General features: G+C 52.3%; 1 protein-coding gene across 1 annotated transcript in view; it reads left to right on the forward strand.

Moving 5' to 3' along the window:
- The window catches only part of SEC14L5 (SEC14 like lipid binding 5), a 39,509-nt gene extending 23,639 nt beyond the window's left edge, over positions 1-15,870 (forward strand). The window contains exons 9-16 of the mRNA XM_045874906.3: positions 1,987-2,075; positions 2,167-2,237; positions 3,739-3,910; positions 7,337-7,471; positions 8,548-8,682; positions 9,231-9,458; positions 10,352-10,530; positions 12,548-15,870. Coding sequence (XP_045730862.1) covers positions 1,987-2,075; positions 2,167-2,237; positions 3,739-3,910; positions 7,337-7,471; positions 8,548-8,682; positions 9,231-9,458; positions 10,352-10,530; positions 12,548-12,656 — 1,118 coding nt within the window. The 3' untranslated portion in view covers positions 12,657-15,870. The remainder of the gene's footprint in view (positions 1-1,986; positions 2,076-2,166; positions 2,238-3,738; positions 3,911-7,336; positions 7,472-8,547; positions 8,683-9,230; positions 9,459-10,351; positions 10,531-12,547) is intronic.
- Positions 15,871-21,672: the final 5,802 nt, after the last annotated feature.

Consider the following 21,672-nt stretch of genomic DNA (forward strand, 5'->3'; position numbering starts at 1 on the left):
CTACATAATGCAGAGCACACACTTTGGTCACTGCCAAAGGCGCTTTGAAGGCCCCTTTTCATGTTAGCCTCTTAGGATTTTTCCTTTTGACTCTCCTGGGCATCTGGAGATGCCCTTGGGGTTCACCCAGCCATGAGGAAAGTAGTGCCGGAATAGACATTTGGGCTGGAAGCAACGTTTCTCACGCAGTGGCAGCGTTAGCTCAACCTTGCTTTTGGTCTTTGAGACCCCACACGTAATGGCTGCGTGATTTGCATTAGTGGCTGGGGGCTGCCGTAGCAAATTACCACCAACTGGGTGGCTTAAGGCCATAGAAATGTATCTTATAGTTCTGGAGGCAGAAGCCCAAACTCACCGTGTGGGTGGGACCATGCTCTCTGCAATGTCTCTAGGGGAGAATCTCTCCCTGCCTCCTCCAGCTCCTGGTGGCTCCAGGTGTTCCTTGGCTTGTGGTCATGTCACCCCAATCTCGCCTGTCTTCACATGGCTTCCCTCGGGGTGTCTCTCTGTGTCCTCTCCTCTTCTTGTAAAGACCCCAGGTCATTGGATTTAGGGGCCACACTGATCCAGTAGGATTTCATCTGGAGGTCCTTCACTAATTTTATCTGCAGGCTATTTCCAAATAAGGTCACATTCAGAGGTTCTGGGTGCACGTGAATTTTTGCAGGACACTGTTCAACCCACCACAGATAACTTCTCTGTGTTTCTTAAAGCTGCCCTTGAGTCCAGTGCCCACTATGCTTTTCAATGCCCTTTATGTAGAAATTCATATATATATCAATTAAGGTGAGTGCTTGACTCTCCTGAAGAACTGGTTGGAGCACTTTATTTTAATATACAGTCAATCCTCATTATTCATGGATTTCATATTTGTGAATTTGCCTACTCACCCAAATTTATTTGTAACCCCCAAATCAATACTCGGGGTGCTTCTGCAGTCAGTTACGACCATGGGCAGAGTGGCAAAAAGTCAGTTGTCTGATCTTCGTGTCCTCAAGATGTCCTTCTGCCTTTTGTTTCAGCTGTCATACTGTTAACAAGAGTCCTTTTTAAAGTCCACTTAGTACTACTTTTTTTTTTCTTTTTGCAATTTTGTGCTTTTGTGTGGTGTGTGTGTGAGAGATTTTTGCTGTTTAAAATGGCCCCCAGGCAAAGTGCAAAAGTGCTGGCTAGTATTCCCTAGCACAAGAAGGCTGCAGTGTGCCTCACAGAGAAAACGTGTGTGTTAGATAAGCTTCGTCCTGGCTTGAGTGTGGTACTGCTGGCCGTGGGTTCGATGTTGGTGTATCAACAATATATACCCAATAAAGTCTCCTTAATTAGCAATAAAGTGTCCTTAATGAGCATGGCCTCTGAGCTAGTGCACCTGAATTTAAGAAATTCAGGGCAAAGTTATGTATCAATCAGTTAACAAAAATGTTATGTCTAGAGGCTCGCAGGGACCTTACCCCATGCTTTTTCTCGAAGTGATGCTTCACTGTTCCCTAAGTCATTGTTCAAGATCACTTTAGAAAACATCACTACCATGAATAATAAGAATCGACTGTATTCGTATATTCTTCCTTATTTTTCCTATTCGCTTTGGTTGACAGAAAGCTAAGAGCCAACATTATCCACTCTCTCCATATTCCTTCCTAACATGGTTCATCTCTTCTTTTTAAAAAGCTTTAAAATAAACATTTAATTTTAGGACAGGTTTTCAGAAAAGTTGCTGAGGTCATACAGAGAGTGCCGCATGCCCCTCAGCCAGTTTCCTGTGTGATGTAAATCTGTCTCTTTGACACTTGGACACTTTGCTTCTTTTGCCATAACTGGTGTCAGCCCCTCTTGGGAGCAGGCAGAGCATTCTCGAATAAATGGACAGGAGGGGTAAGCTGAGCCACAGCCTGGCACTGCCTTCTCTGAGGAGAAGTTTGGGCCTGCCCTCTCACCAGCACCCCTGAAATAATGTCCCTTCTCTTTGCTCGGCCTGCCTCGCCTACAAAGACGGCCGCCCCCTCTATATCCTGCGCCTGGGCCACATGGACACCAAAGGCTTGATGAAGGCCGTGGGGGAAGAGGCGCTGCTGAAGCACGTGAGTCGGGGTCCCCACTCCCTGGATCCCGGGGTTGCCTTTGGGTAGGGCAGCCAAGTGAATGTTTGCCAGCACATTCTCTACTTTCCAGGTTCTTTCCGTCAATGAGGAAGGACAGAAGAGATGTGAAGGGAACACAAAGCAGTTTGGCCGTCCCATCAGGCAAGAACCCCAGCCAAGAGCAAATTCCCCTGAAATAGTGAAAACAGCCAAGGTTCATTGGGCATAGACGCTGGCCAGGAAGCATGCTAGGTACTTTACAGAAATGTCCTCTCTTAATTCTTACAACGATCCTGGGAGGCAGGGACTCTTATTGTCCCTGTTCTTTGTGGAGGGGGAAACGGAGGCTCAGAGGAGCGATGCTCATCCAAGCTTGCTGCTAAGTGGGTAAGTGGCAGAGCTGAGATTTGAACCTGTTCCTGTCTGTTTCGGGCTCAAGGATGTGAACCCCTGTGCCACATCACCCCCTGGACCTTCCTTTGTGAGGCCAGCTCTGCCCCACCCCCAAGTGCCACCTTGACTCTGTCTCCCAGGCAGATGGACTCGCAGGTGTCATGGCACATCCAGTAACATCCGTCCCTCTCGACTCGCCCCGAACTCAGTTTCCCACGAGTACTTACAGTGGCACTGAACCTTTCTGAACCGTAGCTTGCTCATCTATAATGTGGGAATAATATCACCAGTCCCAGGGTTTCTTTATGCATCATCAAAAACGACGACCGTGGAGGGATAACGCAAATGCGTGTGTAACACTCTGCAGTAGGTGCTCTCTGAAGTACCTGATTCATATTGTCCTTATTACACCCCAGGGGGGAGGGGCAGGCAGCACCCGCTGCTGCAGCTTTTTAACCTGACGTAGCCCGATCTTTGTGAAAATTAAGTTCCTTTGTTGTTTGGAGCTTTCCTAAGGGGACATACATTGGTTGGGGTGAGAAATCGATCAGTCAACGTCCTGATCAGAAGTGGAATTCACCCGACATGGCTCAGATGACAGGGTGTCATGAGGGACTCCTTGCAGCGGTGTGGACTGGATGAAGGGAACAAAGGCAGGATGGAGAGGCTCCTGAGAACTAGCCGCTGCAGTAAAACAGTCATTTCCCTAATGAATTAGTACCAATGAAACGGAGGCACAGAGAGGCTAAGGAACTTGGCCAAGGCCACACAGCAGGCGGCAGAGCTGGGATTTGAATCCAGGCCATCTGGCTCTGGAGTGTGTGCTCTTAGCAGTCAGCACCCTTTCAACAATTGGTAGCAATAACTGGCTTTTATCGAGTGCATGCTATGGCCTGTCCCTGTGGAGAGCTTTACACATACTACCTCATTTAATCCTAACAACTGCCCGAGATGGGGACTCTTGCTGTCACTGCCACTGTCTTGATGAAGAAGTTGTCCATGTCACACAGCTCTCGGGGGTGGAGGTGACACTTGAATTCAGGTGCCTAGCCTCAGAGGCCAGGCTCTGAACCTCCTCCTCACATGGCCTCCCCAGCTGAGGGTCGGGGTGGTAGGATCCATGAGAGTGTCCTGCCCCTCTACCCCCAGCCCTGCCTTCCTGAGCCTCTCCATCCATTCCTGTCTGCCAACTCCTGAGACCCTCTGAGGGTGTCAGGGGCCCTGGGAGGTGGGGGAGCAAGCGGGAGTGAGTGGCCCGTCTCTGCTGCAGCTCTTGGACCTGCCTGGTGGACCTGGAAGGTCTCAACATGCGTCACCTGTGGCGGCCGGGGGTGAAGGCCCTGCTGCGGATGATTGAGGTGGTGGAGGACAATTACCCCGAGACTCTGGGTCGGCTGCTCATCGTGCGAGCCCCTCGTGTCTTCCCGGTGCTCTGGACGCTGGTGAGAGCAGGCGCCCGGGGCCAGGCTCCTGCCCAGTGGAGATGACCGAGGTGGGGGGTGGGTTCCCTCTGCCTGCTTGTTCCATGTCATTTCTTCTAAGTCACAGTTTTATTGAGCTAGAACTCATTGACCATAAGGTTCAACCTTTCAAAGTGCAGAATGCAGTGGTTTTTAGTAGATCCACAGGGTTGTGCAACCATCCCACCATCTAGTTCCAGAACATTATCAGCACCACAAAAGGAAGCCCTGTAGCAGCCCTTGCTCCTCCCTGCTCCCCAGCTCCTGGCAGCCGTCAGTCTGCTTTCTGTCTCTATGGATTTGCCTATTTGAGATATTTCACATAAGTGGGATCATACAATACGAAGCTTTTTGCATCTGATTACTCTCACTGAGCATCATGATTTCAGATTCATCCACGTTGTAGCACGGATCAGTATTTCATTCCTTTTTAGATCTGAATCCGATTCCACCATATGGGTAGACCATGATTTATGTATCTGTTGTCCTGCTTTGTGGACACTAGTCACACTCAGGATTGTACAGCGTTCCCAGGGTTCCTGTGAGTTGGCTCCAAGGAGTGTTGGGATCCTGTGCTGTAGGGATTTTAAAACTTTTTGCCCAAGACCCCACAGTAAGAAATACACGTTGTGTTACAACCTAACACAGACACACACACACACACACACACCTGAACAGATCAGCAAGCAATGGTTACCTTAACTACGTACAACACCCTCTTCGCTCTTCTATTCCATTCCATTAAAAATAGGCTAGTCACAGTGTGCTGAATCAATCTCACAACCATGAGCAGGTTGTTACTGGCAACTGAAAACTACTGCCCCGGGGCCTTGCTACTGGTCCACAGGCCCCTCCGAGGATTCAGTGCCGCAGAAAACCGGAGAACCGCTGCTATAAATTGAGGTGCAATCAGGATAGACATTTGAGAGTTAAGTGGATTCAGTGTTTCACTAAGCACCTACTATGTGCCAGGCACCTTCCAGGCCCTGGGGATTCAAAGTAAACAAGCCAGCCACTGTGTCTCCCCACCATTGTCACGGGACGGGGAGAGATAAAGCAGATAACCCCACACAAGCAAACACTTCGTGGTTCCCCGTGGCAAGGGCGTGAGGACGTTCAGGGTTCTTGGAGAGGCTAAGTCAGATAGGGGCTGACGTAGGGGGTAATTTAGATTGGAGAACTGAGGAAGGTCTCTCAGAGGAGGTGACTTGTAGCTGAGACCCTAGGAAGGAGCAGGAATCATGCAGGGAAGGGCAGGGAGGAAGGATGGGCCAGGCAACCCACACAGCACGGGCAAAGGCCTGGAGGCAGGATTGTACTTGATGCTTTTTGAAAAACTGAAAACCCAGTCCAGAATGTTTGGGGCAAAAAGGAGCAAAAGGGACAGTGGCCCTGGCAGAGGCTGGGAAAATGCTTGGGGACCAGTGCTTGCCAAGTCCAGGCTGTGGTGAAGGTGGGACTTTGTCCTGGGGCAGTAGGGAGCCATGGAGGATGGTCAGCAGGAGAGGATGTGAGCGGACTTTTGGGGCAGAATGTTCTCTAGCTCCTGTGGCTACTTCAAGGCTCTGTTGGGGCTGGGCCGGGGAGCAGAAGCTGTAGGAGGGACGGGTAGGACCTGCTCCTGAAGCTTTTTTTTTTTTTTTTTAAGATTTTATTTATTTATTTGAGACAGAGAGAATGAGAGAGAGAGAGCACATGAGAGGGGGTAGGGTCAGAGGGCGAAGCAGGCTCCCTGCCGAGCAGGGAGCCCCATGTGGGACTCAATCCAGGGACTCCAGGATCATGACCTGAGCCGAAGGCAGTCACTCAACCAACTGAGCCACCCAGGTGCCCGCTCCTGAAGCTTTTTATCTTGAAATATCCTGATCTTTGTGAAAATGAAGTTCCCTTGCTATTTGGAGACCTGTAAGAAGATGTATATTGCATGGTGGTGGGAGCCAGTCACTTAGGGTTCTGGCCAAAAGTGGGATTTGCCCCAGTGGCTTAATGGGGATGTAACATGAAAGAACTCCTTGCAGAGGTATGGGCAGGATGGAGAGGCCCCTGGGGCTAGCCCCTGCAGTGAACCCTGACCACCCCCAGGGGGCTGGAGGGACAAGCAGAGGGAATGACATTGTTACCGAGCCCCATAAGAGCTGGAATGGGGTGGAAGTGGGGGTGTCCAGGGGCACTGAGGTGGGAGAGGGCAGGGGAAGAAGTACCCTGGCCTCTTTCTTTGTTCCCACCTCCCATCTCCTGCTGCTGCCCCCCACCCCTGCCCAGTGGCCACACCAGATGGAAGCTGGTGGCATGGAGCCAGGTTGCCGAGGCCCGCAGGTGACTGCTTCCCGGGGTGGAGACTGAAGGAGAGTGACCACACAGGTGGGATTCCCAGTTCCCTGTCCATCTTTTGCCTGTGGCATTCCTTGCTGAATTGGCTGGTGCCCTGCCAATATCAAGTCCTTCCTTCCTGCCCCAACTATGTACCTCGTCAGATACCACACCAGCACTGGGCGGGGGGGGGCGGGGGGGCGGGGGGGGAAGTGTGTGTGCCGTGAAAAACAATGGATCGACATGCAGCTTTGAGTTCAGCATTGAAATACTTTCCATCTGGGGTAAACAAAACAGGATCATCCATACAGTGGAATATTATTTAGCCATAAAAAGGACTACGACATGGATGAACCTGGAAACCATGATGCTGAGTGAAAGAAGCCAGACACAAAAGGCCACATGTCGTGTGCTTCCATTTCTATGAAGTGTCCAGAACAGACAAACCCATAGAGACAGAAAGCAGATCAGTGGTTGCCAGGGGCTGGGCGAGGGGCATGGCGAGGAGCCGCTGATGTGTATGAATGTGTAAAAGGAATGGGGTTTCCTTTTGGGGTGATGAGAAGTCTTGGAATTATAGGAAAGTGGTAGTTATACAACATAGTAAATGAACTAAAAGCCATCAAACTGTTCACTTCAAAATGGTTAATTCTGGGGCACCTGGCCGGCTCAATCAGAAGAGTATGCAACATTGGGGCTCCTCGGTGGCTCAGTCAGTTGAGCGTCTGACTTCAGCTCGGGTCATGATCTTGGGGTCCTAGGATCGAACCCTGTGTCGGGCTCCCTGCTCACTGGGGAGTCTGCTTCTCCTTTTCCCTCTGTCCACCCTCCCCACCCCTAGTCGTGCACTTGCACTTTCTCACTCTTTCTCAAATAAATAAATAAAATCTTGGGGAAAAAAAAAAGAACAGAAGAGCATGTGATGCTTATCTCAGGGTCATGAGTTCGAGCCCCACATTGGGTGCAGAGATTATTTAAATACATAAAAACTTAAAAAACCAATAAGATAAAATGGTTAATTTTTTGTGATGTGAATTACATCTCCATATAAAACAAATAAAAACACCATTCCATCTTGTCTCCTCTCCCCCATTTCAGATCAGCCCCTTCATCAATGAGAACACCAGACAGAAGTTTCTCATCTACAGCGGTAGCAATTACCAGGGCCCCGGAGGCCTTGTGGACTACCTGGATAAAGAAGTGATCCCTGACTTCCTCGGGGGAGAGTGTGTGGTGAGTGTACGGCTGCAGGGCCTGGGCTGTGGCCGCGGGAGGAGCCAGAGATTGCTGGGGCGGGGCTGCAGAGGTCCAAGGAGGCTGGAGTGGGGCCCTCTGTTGTGTGTGTGGGTGCTGGTACCTGAAGAGGTCATGCTTTCTCTTTTTGGGGGGGCAGGGCTTGTTTTCGAAGCTGCCCCAAAGAGAGGTGAGTTCTCTCCAAAGGAGGGGCCTTACCTTGTTTCTTTCAAACATAGTGATCCAGATGGAAGTTTCCGGAAGCCCAGAGACCAGGCCAGTCAAAGGTTTACCTTGGTATTCCCCACTCAGTATGTTGCTAGGCAGCAGTCAGAGTTTACCTGATGACTTTGCACCCTCTGCTTCTGGGAGAGGTGACTCAAACATCCCAGTGGTCTGGACCCTGGAGCTGGTGTACCCAAAGGGATTTATTCCCAACCCACAACCCCATGGAGTGGGAAGATCGGCCAACTGCTTCAAGGGGAGGCAACCACAGATCCCTTCTACTGCCTCCCCCTGGGGGTGAGATGACACAGGAAGGGGTGACCCTGGGTCACGACGGTCTTATCTCATCTGGCTGTGGGAGGGCAGGCCCCTCTCCCTTCTCTAACAGAATACCAAACTCCAAGCTTACTTGATTTCTGAATTTAAAAAAGGCATTTCTCAGGAATTTTGCCAAGCCTGCCCATTTTCTCTGCTTGTTGAGATACATATGCATGATTTATGTTTAGCAAATGGGCTTCCAAGACCAGCATGGTAATAAGAGACATGAGCCTGGGGGGCCTGATAAACATGGGTTTGTGCCTAGGCTCAGCACTTTCTGCTGTGTGATCTCGGGCAAGTGGCCCGACCTCTCTGAGCTTCCATTTTCCTCCTCTGTGAAATGGAAGGAAAGAATAATAGCTTCTATTGCATTGTGGTTCTGGAGAGTAAATGAGGTAATGGAAGCCCTGCACCCTACTCACTAAGGGGTTGCTGTGACAAGTGCAGTTTCAGGGTGCATTGGTATTGTCAGGGGTCACAGAGCACCCTTCTGTGGGTCAGCCAGGCCTGCCACCTTTGTCTTTGTCCCTCAGTGCAATGTCCCTGAAGGAGGGCTGGTCCCCAAGTCCCTCTATCTGACAGAAGAGGAGCAGGGGCACACGGACCAGCTGCAGCAGTGGAGAGAGACCTACCAGTCGGCCAGCCTGCTCCGAGGGGCCCCCCATGAGGTGCTGGGACCTGGCCTGGGAGGGCCCGCTGGGATGGGGTATTGTCTTAGGCCAGGGTCCCCTGAAGCAGAGCCTGAGATGAGGGTTCTTGTGCCAGTGATTTTGTTGAGGGTGAGCTCTTGGGAGAAACCTGTAAGGAGAGGTGGAACAGGGTCAGTGTGGGGATGGATGTAAGCACAGGGGCGATACAGCCGAGTCCTGCCCAGCCTGATCTGAGGGGAGCACTGGGCTGTGCAGAGCATGACAGATGGGCAGGTCTTTTGTACTCTCATGTCAGTCCTCGGCTGTGGGTCACCCACCCTGTGACAGGGTGGGACCTCCCAGCCATTTCAGACAGAGGCAGGTCCATTTGCCCAGAGCAGTTCTTAGACAGTGGAGGCTGGGGGCCTCAGCAGCCCATCCTCCCTGCAGTGGGGACTGGAGATCCAGGTGGGTACCCCACAGCACCTACTCCAGCTGACCTCCCCATCCCAGCTCCCCACTCCTGGTGGGATTCCAGATGGGACTCTCAGACTATGCCTTCCCCTCCCCCCCTGCCCTCCATGCAGGTTGCAGTGGAGATCCTGGAGGGGGAGTCAGTCATCACCTGGGACTTTGACATCCTGAGAGGGGACGTGGTGTTCAGCCTGTACCACAGCAAGCAGATGCCCAAGCTTGGCCCCCAGGAGCCCGGGGCCAGGGCTGGCGGGCAGCTGATGGACAAAGGCTGGGTCCTAGGTGTGGATTATAGCCGTGTCGAAGCCCCTCTTGTCTGCCGGGAAGGGGAGAGCATCCAGGTTCGAACTCCTTTGTTCATTTATTCATTCATAATACAGGACTGAGTGTTCGCTGTGTGCCAGGGTTCTGGCCCTTGACCTCAGGGACCCTGTAGGACACTCAGGGAGAAAGGACCGGACAGATCCAGAACTCTGGGGACCCCAGGATCCCAGCCTCAGAATCCTCTGGGACTCTTGTCAAAGATGCAGACTGCCAGGCCCCATGCCAGGGGCGTAACTCAGAACCTCTGGGCACGAGGCCTGGACTCTGCATCCCTCACCCTCTCCCAGTGATTTCTGATGTGTTAGTTTCAGAACCTATGCAGCAGAGATGCTTTAAGTATGGGGACAGAACTCAGATGCATCTTGGAACATGAACCCCCCTGTTACTCACATGCTCCTCCAGGCCACGGCTCACAAGTGTTAGATCACCAGCCCCACTCATTCACTCACACTGCACAAACAGACTCCAGTGAGCACAGCGGATCTCACCCAGGGTCCCTGAGCAGCAGGCTGTCTTGTACCTCAAACACCAGCACCCCTAGCCCTCCCTGAACTTGCTCTTGTAACAACTAACACCTCCATTCTCACCGCCCAGGCCTTCCACCAACTCTAACCAACCTGCCAGCTCTCTGCCCAAATCCCTCCTGGGGCAGCACAACAAAAGCCCAACAAAATCCAGGCGTTTAACCAACTCTACCTGTTCTCCTGCAACCACAGCCCCACCCCAGGCCTCCACTCCCACCAGATCAGAGGGAGGCTCTCAGCCCCCACAGATACGGGGTAACAGCGGAGGGGTCAAGGGTGACTTCCGGAGGCCCTGCGAGGAAGATTTATGGGTGCGCTGGTTTAGCAAGGGGTTCCCGTCCGTCCCCAGGTGGGCCAGAGCCTCAGGCAGGACTGCTGTGTTTCAGGGCTCCCATGTGACCCGGTGGCCTGGCATCTACTTGCTCCAGTGGCAAATGCACAGCCCCCCCGGCAATGTGGCCTGCAGCCTCCCGGGTGTGGAGGACGTCCTGACGGCCCTGCACAGCCCTGGCCCCAAGTGCAAACTCCTCTACTACTACGAGGTGCTGGCATCTGAGGACTTCAGGTAGGAGGGGCTGGAGTAGGGAACCTGGGCGGGAAGGGCCCCCTCCTCCTCTCCAGGCCAGGCCCACAGCGCTTCTGAGGCCCCTTCCTTCTGGGCGGGGGGATACTGGATTCATCTTCCCTACTTGCCTTTGAGCTTATCCAGGGGTGGGGCCCCAGCATTGGTATTGTTAAAATTCTCCAGTGGTTCAGCACCTGTGTGAGCAATCAGATCCAACACTGTGTCCAAATGCTGCTTCAGCTGCAGAACCTCCCCTTCAAATGAAACTCTGGGCAGAAGCCCAACATACCAGATTGATTGCTGGGGGAAGGGGAGCCCAAGGCCCTCCTATTTGGAAGTCCTCTCACTCCTAGAAACCCATAAAACAGGGTTGGACTGTTCTAGAACATTCTAGAATAGTGTCTCGCAGACACATCTCCCCAAGTGTTGCTTTCAGAGAGGCAGGAAGTGTAGTGGTTAAGACCTCCAGCACTCTCTGGTTGCTGTGTGACCTCAGGTAAGCCACTTAAGTGTCTGAGCCTTAGCCTCCCCATCTGTTAAATAGGGACTGCTGAAACCCCTACATCACGGGGTTGTCATCAGGAAGAAATGGTTGGGGGAAGCCTGCCCTTCACTAAGGCATACAGTAAGCACTTGATAGCAAAAATGAAGCAGAGGGCGAGGAGATGGAGCAGGCAGTGTCTTCAAGGCTTTACATTTTATCTTTTAAAAACAAATGTGATTTTGCATCCTGCTTCATGACATATCTCTGTTAGTTTCCGTTTTTCTTTTCTTTTTTAAGTAGGCTCCACGCCTAGCGTGGAGGCCAACATGGGGCTTGAACTCATGACCGTGAGATCAAGACCTGAGCTGAGATCCAGAGTTGGACACTTAACCAGCTGAGCCACCCAGGCGCCCCTCTGTTAGTTTCCTTCTAAAAATAATGCTTTATATCCTTTACCATGGAGTCAAATTGAGGCTCCAGGAGGGTGTCGCATCTGCATCCATATGCCAGGTGGAGGTCCAAGTACCCTACGGGCACATGCAGCCCAATGTGAGAGATACTGGGCCAGTGTCTTTACTCCAAAGAGAGCCCCGCAGCATGGGAGGGCTGGTGATTTCCTCTTTGGGAAGCAGCTTGTTTTGGCCACTGGGCGCAGACATTGTAGACACTAGCACCTGGGGGCTGCTGCCTCCAGGAGGGCAGGTGGAGGCTGAAGGGTGGGCCAGATGCTGCTTGCCAGCCTGTCTGGTCTGGTCCATGTGGGGGAACCTTGCTGCCCTGAGCTTCAGGAGCTCACAGAGAACCAGGTCAAGGGCTTTTCCCTGGCTGTCCTCAGTAGGCAGGCATTGGGCGGACCCTGGGGGACCAGACACACAGGGTCTGCCATCATGGAGCAGGAGGCCACATGATCACACCTGTACGTAATTATGAACAGCAGTGGATGCCACGAGGGTACTCCAATCTGGGGTCCTTGCCCAGGGTCACACAGCTAGGAGGTGCCAGAGGTCTCAGCACAGGGTGTTGTCAGAGCATGGGACAAGGGGCCTGGCATAGGGTGGGCAGGAGGTATGGGGGAGGTACCTGGGAAGGGACATTGGAGTTGAGACCTAGGTGGTGTGCACACAGATCACCTGGTGGGGGTTAGGGGGGTGTTGTCAGAATGCAGACTGGAGCTCTGGGGCAGCAGAGAGTCTTCAGCTCTAAGGAGCTGCAGGAGGCTTGGCGGTGCTGGTACCCTCTGGGCCATGCTAGATCTCCAGGTCAAGGAAGCCCCTGAATGGTATGTGGCAGGCTGGGATCTTTGTCGGGGTTGGGGGGGCGCTGGGCAGGAAAATGGGTGGAGCCTCGTTTCTCACCGTAACTTCACTTGCTTTTCCCTCTGCACTTGCCCTCTGTGCCTGGGGTGGTTACCAGCCTTGTGGAAAGAACCCTGGGGCCTCATTTGCAGCATCACCAGCTTTTCCACTGCTGTGTGGGCCCCAGGGCTGTGTCACCACCAGAAGGTAATGTGCGTGCGACGCCTTTCCTCCCCAGGGGCTCCATGTCCAGCCTGGAATCCTGCACCAGCGGCTTCTCCCAGCTCAGCACCACCACCTCCTCCTCTTCTGGCCAGTCCCACAGCAGCCCCCTGGTCTCCAGATAGCTGGGACTGAGCCCTGTGGGGCAGCCCGCTTGCCTCCCATGTCTGCAAGTGTCCACGGGGTCTGGGACTATGTGGGTTGCAGCCCTGTGTCTGGACACTAAGTTGGGGCATCCGGAGCCAATGGCAATGATCCAGCTCGTGCACTCTCGAGGATGCAAAGACAGAACGATCTCCTCTGCACTTCACATAAGGAAAACCAAGGAGTGGGTGGGCCACCTTTGGGTCGGCCTGGTCTGGGAGCTCAGGGATGTCATCAGGCTCAGCATCCCCTCCACCTCTGGCTCTGCTTTTGCTGGAACAGCCTCCTTCTCAGGTACCCTCCCCACGCAGGGGACCCCATCACCATTAGGCTCAGCGGAAGAGAACCTCTGTCTCCCAAAGTTCCATCCAAGCTCCCAGAATGGAGTTTAATCAGCCTGCCTGGGTCCCACACTGGTCCCTGAACCAATCACAGTTCCCAGGGAAGAGAACACTGATTGGCCAGCAGCAGGGTCCTGTGTCCAATCTGGACCAATCACCATATGGGGATGGGGATGGGGTTTCAGTGATTGGTCCACCTGGACCACATGCCTGTTCCTGAAGCCAAACACCTGGTTTGAAAAGCATAAGCAGGTTGCCTCTAGGAATACTGGGGTACCCCACAAGAGAGAAAGGACGCTGGGTAGGCAGAAATGACCGTTTTTGCATCTGATTCCATAGCAATGCCCTGTGTCCCAAGACATGCATGGTGAGCAGTTATATGAGTTACAGGCTCCACTTTCTGTGGGGAGCAGCCCACCTGGACCTGAAATCCATTGTTCCAGCACTTGGCTAGGAAGTCAACCTGACTACCACCGACTTGAGGAGGGTGGAGAGGCCCAGGCAGTGATGAAGTGGCTCTGTCTTTAAACTCCTCTGGAGGTCCTTCCCCCCACCGCCCCCCACCTTGGAGCTGTTTAATTATGACTTTTTTTTTTGGTTGTAAGTCACAGAGACCCACACAAAAGGGTAACCAGTCATCATCACATGCAACTGGCCAGTCCAGGAGTTCTTGCTTCAGGTAAGGCTGGATCCAGGATCTCAACATGGCATCAGGACTCCCCTATGGGGAGGAGGAGGTTGTGACTTTGTTTTGTCCACCCTAGGGCAAATCTGACCCCTGGAACCAGCTTCAGTATTGACAGACTATTCTCTCATAGCCTTGCTTACAGCTGGGGGTCATCTCTGGTCAACACCCAGAGTCACTGCGTCTTGCCCAAGGGCTAGGCTTACAGCCATGGGGTTCATGCTTCCATGCAGTCTCGGCATGATGGAGCAAGGAAAGCAAGGACTTCCTTGCACACCAACCTCACCTCCAAACCTAGAGCAGAGGGAAGGAGATACCTTCTCAGAGACATCCTTCTCCCCGCAGGGAGGGAGTCTCATCCATCTCTGTTTGCTCCTCAGGTATAGGAACAAAATCCAAAACTGCATCCTGCATCAAGGTGTGTGTGCACATGAGGGAGAGAGGTAGGGGGAGACTGAAAATGTTCTCAAAGCTAATTGCTCCCATGTCACTGGACATTTATCACTGAGGAATCTGAGATATTTTCACCAGTCTTTAGATGAGTTTCTAGCTTGCCTCTAAAACCCAGGTGTGCCCTAGAAGCATTCTGGGGTAAGCTGCCTTGGCACTCCCCACACGTTAATTATCTAGGACTAGCACCAGGGAAGGATGGAGAAACCTTTCCTTGACTTGGGGTTCTACATGGCTTGACAACTGGAACCTGGATCTGCTGTGAACAGTCCAGCCTGGACAAAAGGGATGAGCTTCAGGCCTCAGTTCTCCCCTTGAAAGCTCATTCTTTCTCCCTTGGGAAAACTCCAGCTCAAACTGGCTTAAGCAACAAAGGGAATTCCCTGGGTCCTGTAACTGGGATGGCTAAGGGCTTGCTTGCTGCAGGTATGGCTGGATCCAGGAGCACAGTGTCCTCAGGCTCATGTGCTCATCCTCTCAACCTCACCCAGGCCTCCTAGCTCTGTATCTCTTCTCACATTGGTCTCATCCTCTCCTCCACCTCGTGGGAAAGGTGTCTGTCAGCAGCCCCAAGCCTACAACCATAGGGCTCACAATCTCTAAGGTTGAGAGAATTCTCTTTCCGTATCAGATCCCACAGAATGCTCTGGCTGGCCCTGTTGAGTAGTGTGCTCATTCCTACAGATGCACTGGCCAAGGGGCTGTGGGTCCTGTGATTGCCATTTCCTCCAGAAGCAGCAGTGGGATAGGAGAAAGCAGATCACCCCAGGACAATAGAAGCTGGGTCACAGAAACAGCAAACAGCCATGGTGGCATCTGCTGCAGTCCCCCCTTCCCTTGCTGGAGGTTTCTGGGGTCCAAGCTGGAGCTTCATCAATCAATAGGTCTTTCCTACCTTTGGGAGGTGTGAAATTAAAAATCCAAGGAAGGGCTGCCAAGTTCCTGGCTTCTGTATTTCCCTAGACCCCAGGGTTGGAAGCTCCTTGGCTTGGTTTCTTTCTCCCTCTTGTTCATTAACCTGTTGTGACCAGAACAGAAACAACCCACACGCAAAAGGATCCTGCCCATGCACTGTGTTTAGGAGGTTGGGTCTTAGAATTTAGACGGGGCAGGGTTCAAACCCCAGCCGCCTTTTCACTAGCTGTGTAACCTCCAGCAGGTGACTTAACTCCCCTGTGCCTCAGTTTCCTCATCTGTAAAATGGGGATGTGCCTACCTCATTCACTGGGTTGTCGTGGGACGAGTGAGAGCAGCTGTAGAGTCCACAACCCCAGTGCCCAGCACAAAGAAAGCACACGATAAACGTCAGAGATTATCCTGATGATTTAAGGCTTCTCAACCAAACACTCCAGACTCCTTCCTGAGGATGCCCGCCTGTCACTGTTTCTCATAGAACAGAAGGCTCAGCACCAGGAGCATCCAGAGGAAAGTGGGTGTCGGGATATAATTTCCCTCTTACTTTCCCTTTTAGAAACTGCTTGCATTTTCTGAGCAAATCCACTAATCTGGAAGAGCATCATTCAGAGTGGTATTTCCTCCAACTAGCTAGAGAATGTTCTCTCTACAGGCTGAAATACGGGGATTCTGAGAACTTTTATCCCCCATCCTGCACTCCGGAATTGCTCTGCCTGTAAAACAAATTGTTTGATGAGAATACTATAATTCTGTTCCACACACTCTATTTCAACCAGTAAAACATGATGTTCCTTGTTTGCCTGATCATTTGCTCCAACCAAAAGCATTAAACGTTTTAGATTTGGATATACCTCAACTGCCTACTTCCTAAACCCTGGAGGTTTCCCTGGGCTTGTTCAAGAGTTACTCCGCTGTTTATAAGACTCAAAAGCATTTTCACAGGGGCGGTATCACCTTCAAGGGGTTGCAAGTTGGTTCTTTGGGGAAAGGGGGCACATAAAAAAAATCATTTTATATATAAAGCACAGATACACGGTAGTAGTTCTCTAGGGCTGCCGTAACAAATTCCCACAAACTTGGTAGCCTAAAACAACCAGAACGGATTCCCTCACAGTTCTGGAGGCCAGAAGTCTGAGATCGAGGTGTTTGCAGGTGTCCCCTCCTAACACTAGGGGAGGATCCTTCCTGCCTCTTTCGAGCTTCTGGAATCTCCTGGAGCTCCTTGGCTTGTGGCTACATTGCTCCTGTCCCTGCCTGTCTTCACATGGCTTATTCTCTGTGTGTCTCCTGTCTTATAAGGACACCAGTCACTGGATTTAGGGTTCACTCTAAATCTCATATGATTTCAGCTTGAGATCCTTAACTAATTACATCTGCAAAGACTACTTTCAAAGAAAGTCACATTCTAAGGTTCTGTGTGGACATTAATTCCGGGGGAGGGGGATGCTATTCAAATGATTGGCATATGCATAGGGGGCATACACAGATATATGCGTAGTTTATCAGTGGTGTTAAATGCAGATCCCCAGGCCCACTCAGCACTGCTGACTTGGAATCTTGAGGGTGGGTTTCTGGATTCTACTTGCCAGGTATCCAGGTGAAGGTCGAGGGCCCTGCCATCCATCTTTCTGGGTCACTCTGCCCTGTTCCCTGGGGTTTGACCTATATCCTAGCGTTATGTCCAAGGACAGCCATAGTCCTGAGTTTGGGGGTGGGGTGGGGGCCCTGTCCAGGGCACTTTATGTCCTTCATGTGAGCTTCCTTGGGACACAGAGCAGGGGTCCTGCCATGCACATCATGCGGTTCTGAAAAGGCTCTCTTGTTTTGGAGCAGAAGGCCAAGGACTGTCACTTGGGGGAGCAGAGGAGGTGTGGTTCTTTGTGTGACTGCTCTAGGGCCCCCTATCTACACTGGCTTTGGTTACCCAGCCCCACCCAACACATACAAATGAGGGAGAGGAAGCAGCCCTTGCCTGCTTTGGTACAGTGTGTGCATTCATTCTCTGGGACTTTTCCATGGATTTCTCTGCAACTGTGGGTAAGAGCTCTCAAAGGACCAGCCAGCATGTGGTGGCTGTTGAGAAAGACAGAAGTCCCTGGGACAGGCCAACTAGGATCAGGTCTGAGCCATGAGTTATTGCTGACGTCTGTCCTGGGCAGAATCGCCTCCCCAGAAGCCTCCTGGGGTTTGAGGGGCCCAGAGAGGGCAAGTCACACTAGGGCTCCCTTGTGGACCAGAGGCTGCCTCTGGGACCAGTTCTTCCTCTGAGGCCAGGGCCCAGGTCCAAAGCAGACTGCTGGGGCCTCCATGGAGGCAGGTCTCAGAGCACTAGCTGCTGTTGGAGTTTGGGCAGGGCCTGGAAAGAGTCGGAAGGAAAAGTGCCAGGTAGCTCTCAGGGACATGAAAGGCGGCTGTGGCTTTCAAACTTCTCTTCAGACCATTTCCCCCTCTCCCCACTTCAGTGCCTCCCCTCCCCCACCAAGGCATTCCCAAGGAACGGGGGTCCCCAAAAAGCATAACTTGAAACCTCTGACTTAAGAGTTTCCTGGAGCCCAAAGTTTTCTGAGACACAGACCCCTTTGCAAATCCAAGGAAAGCTTTGGGCATCACACTGGAATGTTCCTGTATCAGGGCTCCTAAGAGCCTTGGAAAGCCCACCCATTAAGCCCAGGATTGAACCTTTTTCTGGGGACTTTCCTGATGCTCAAGTTTTATAAAGAGCATCCCAACAGCCACTTGTTACCATGGCAACAGGACTCTGGAGGCTCCAAGTCAGGCCACCAAGACATCTGGTCCACATTCTGTGCCCAGGGGTCTTCCATCACTACCACAAGGTGGGGAGGGGATTCTTGCACCACAATAATTAGTTCATATTAATCCCTGACTACCAACCCCAAAGCTTGATGACGAGCTCTTGTATATATGTGTCAACACGTGTCCCTACCCACCACCAGAGGTAAGTGTCAGAATCTCAAAACACCTTTCTGCCGCTGCTCCATGCCCCATCCGCAAATGCCCGAGTCCAAAATGTGCCTCTCCTCGAACAGTATGAGTGTTAGACTCTGTGGGTTACCAGAGACCTCAAATCCAACACAAAGTGCCTCAAGCAAAAATGGGGATTTACTGGTCCGTGTAATTGGTCCAAGAATGCTACCGGCTTCAGGTACAGTTGGATCCAGGGGCTTAAATGATGTCCCCCTTTTGTCTTGATTTGGTTCTTCTCCACATTGGTTTCACTCTCCTTCTCCATGTAGCCCACACCCTGGCAGGTGGACAATCTCAGCAAAGTGTTTTTCCCCAAATTCCAGGGTGGGCTCTGGTGAACCAATTGGGACAGGGGACTATCTCCGACCCATTTATTCATGCCATCTGGTACTTGAAGAGATGGTACCAGCCAAACCAGAGGGATAGAGAATGGGGGAGAGGTAGTGCCCTAAAGGCAATGGGAGGGAGGCTCATGGCCGTGGCTCTCAGTGTCCTGCGCACCTTCGCTGGGCATTCTCATTACCACCAGGAGGCGTCTGGATGCAAGAAACTGCAAGTTTTTGGTGGCTACCTCTGGCTGCTGAAGTATACTCAGCCTCTGTGTAGGGCAGGCTAGACAAGCCAAGGAGTTAACCCCCAAGAGAAGCCTCCACCCCACAATGACAGCATGTTGGCTGACAAACACCCCACCAGAGGCAAAACCCCAAGATGTTCTCTGCATTCTCCCAGAGACCCCAGGCGATGGAGCCTGGCTGCCCACAGTGGGGAGCTGCTCACTAATGCACTGTGTACTGGCTGCCTTTCCTTCCCTACCTCACTTCCCTGCCCCCGACCAGGGCTTCTTGGGGTCACCTCCCAAATAAACTACTTGCCCTCACATCCTTACCTCAGGTTCTGCTGCTGGAAGGGATCCAGTCAAAGACAGGGCATTTACTAAAAAAAGAGGGCCTGGGTGTTGGGCAGGCATGATAGATACCCCTATATAAACAAGGGAGGGTGAATTATCCTAGTCGTTGGACCAGGGACCCTTCCAGCACACCACGATGGACCCTCTTGAGCTCCCTCCGGCCTGAAATCCACCAGACCCACGCACAGCACCTTAACCTCCCAGCTCAGCTGCCAGCCCAGCCAAGGACAGACAGAGATGCCCTCTGCAGAGCTCAGAGCTCCCAGGACAAGGGTTTCTACAGCCCATTGCCTCAGAACCCCTGAAGGTGCTCCCTGTAGATTCCCAGGCCCCCTGCCCCTGAGATTCTGATTCGATGGGCCTGGGACAGGATCTGGACCTCTGCAATAATACAACGTTCCTGGGGAATACACTCTGACCTGCAGCCGGGCTCAGGAACTGTGTCTCAGGAATATGCCAACATGATTCAATGGTGTCTGGGAAGTCCTCCCAGCTCTTGTCACTACTTGCTACCCTTGAACACTGGGAGCAAAACATCAAAGCAGCCCAGGGACCAGCTGTTCACTACAAGAGAGCAAAACACAGAATGAGACTTCCAGGTGGAGTTGAAAACAAGGTCCCTGAGGAACATGTGAACTTGGTTGTTTCCATTTCTGGAAGGAGGAATTACAACGTGAAGTGTTTGCCTAGTTCCTTGGATAAGCAGCCGCCCCCAAGTTCCTGGACATGCTGTGAACGCCACCTCTCCCTTCCCTCCAACCTGGGTCACAGGCCCAGAAAAGGGGCTGAGTTAGGAAGTAGAAATGACAGGCGCCTGGCCGTGGGTAGCGTGAACTTCGGGTGATGGTTCACTAGGTGTAGGATCAACCATGCCCAAGGATACCAACAACTTGACCTGTGGCTCCCACCGCAGGACCAAAACACAGCACCCTGGAGGGACTATCACAGGCTGGCTCAGCGGCTCTCAACTTCAGGGGGACAGACAGAAAGACATGCAGACCCACAGACACATTCCTGCAGGAACTTGGGAGTCTGGGAAACTGGCCTGTGACATTTCACTTCTCAGAACCAAATTCTTCCTTTCTGAAGTGAAACTGGGCCAGCAGGGCAGCAGACAGACTGCAGGATGGGCTCGATTAGCCTCCTGGACCCAGGCCTCTTTGCAGCTCCTCTCACTATGGGGTGGAGTGTGTGTCCCTTCACCTTGAATCTGGGGGTCCTGGGGACCAGCTGACAGAACTCGGTGGAAGTGAGGTCACGCCAGTCCTGAGCCAAAGCTTCAAAAGGCCTTGCATGCTTCTCTTCCAGGATCCCCGTCCCCACCTGAATCCCAAGCCTGAACCAGCCTCCTGGAGGGTGAGGCACCAGGGGGAGCTACGTCATCAGCTGTGGCCCTCTCAGACCAGCCCATCCCAGTGGGCCCATTAGCTGTTGCAGACATACCAGTGAGCTCAGCTGAGATCACTGACCCCAGCCCACATCAACAGAATCACCTAGTTGACCCTAGAATCACGAAAAATAATTATTTTTCAGAAGAAGCAGTACCTGGTTGTTGTTTTAAGCACCCAAGTTTTGGACTAGTTATGGAGTACGAGATAGCTAATAAGTTATACCGTGTCTTAGCCTGCTCAAGCTCCTGTGACTAATACCATACACTGGGCAGCTTATAAACAACAGACATCTATTTCTCATAGTTCTGGAGGCTCAAAGTCCAAGATCAAGGTGCTGGCAAATTCAGTTCTTGGTGAGGGCCCACATCTTGGCTTGTAGTCAGTTGCCAGCTTGCTGCCTGTCCACACGGCCTCCTCTCTGTGCGTGTGTGGAGTGGGTGTTCTCCCGTCTCTTCCCCTTGCAAGAGCGCTAATCCCATCATGAGGGAACCACCCTCACAACCTCAACGAAAACTAATTAAACCAAAGGCCCCACCTCCTCATACTATCACCTGGGTGGGGGGGAAGGGGAGAGGGTTAGGGCTTCAACATAGGAATCTTGGGGGGTGGGGGACACATTCAGTTCATAACGTGCACGAGTCTCTTTGAGGACCTGCCGGGAGCGACAGGACCTCCCTCATCTCTCATCCCAAAGATCTGCTAAGCACAGTGTAACATACATTCATGGGGGGGGGGGGGGCTACCAGGCACTTCCTGAAGACACTTCACGGCCACGGGTTATAAACTCAGATACTCACAGGGATGGCAGGCCACAGACCGCTGGGGGCTCCGATGACCTGGAGAAGGCAGGCCCAGACAGGGACTGCGGATTCTCATCTCTGACAAGTCATTGCCCTGGAGGGGCATTGGCAGGGGCTGCGGGCTCGCCCTCTTTTAAAAAGAAGTCAGAAATCTGATATTGTTTCTCTCTTGACTTTTAAACGCTGGTAACTACTTTAAATTCCATTAAGTCATGGTGCGGACTAAACCTTGTCCTTTCAAAACATGGTCCAGGCCCCCCAGTCTCAGCTTCACCTGGGAGCTCGTTAGCGATTCAGAATCTTGTACCCCACCCCGGGCCAGGATCTGCATTTTAACAAGATCTCCAGGTGACTTGTGTACACCACAAAGGGAGAAACCCTGGATCAAAGAAAGAGATCAGGGAGCTGGATGTGCTCTGGGCTGCCTGTTTATGACCCCGGATTCAGGTGAAGCAACCCCACCCGTTAAGACCTAGGTACACCCAGAAATCCACAATTCAGGCTTCAGATGCCACCCGGGGAC

Source organism: Mirounga angustirostris, unplaced genomic scaffold (genome assembly GCF_029215605.1).
Source record: "Mirounga angustirostris isolate CCGP_5_RB_7025 unplaced genomic scaffold, mMirAng1.0.hap1 SCAF_5, whole genome shotgun sequence".
Taxonomy (NCBI): Eukaryota; Metazoa; Chordata; class Mammalia; order Carnivora; family Phocidae; genus Mirounga; species Mirounga angustirostris.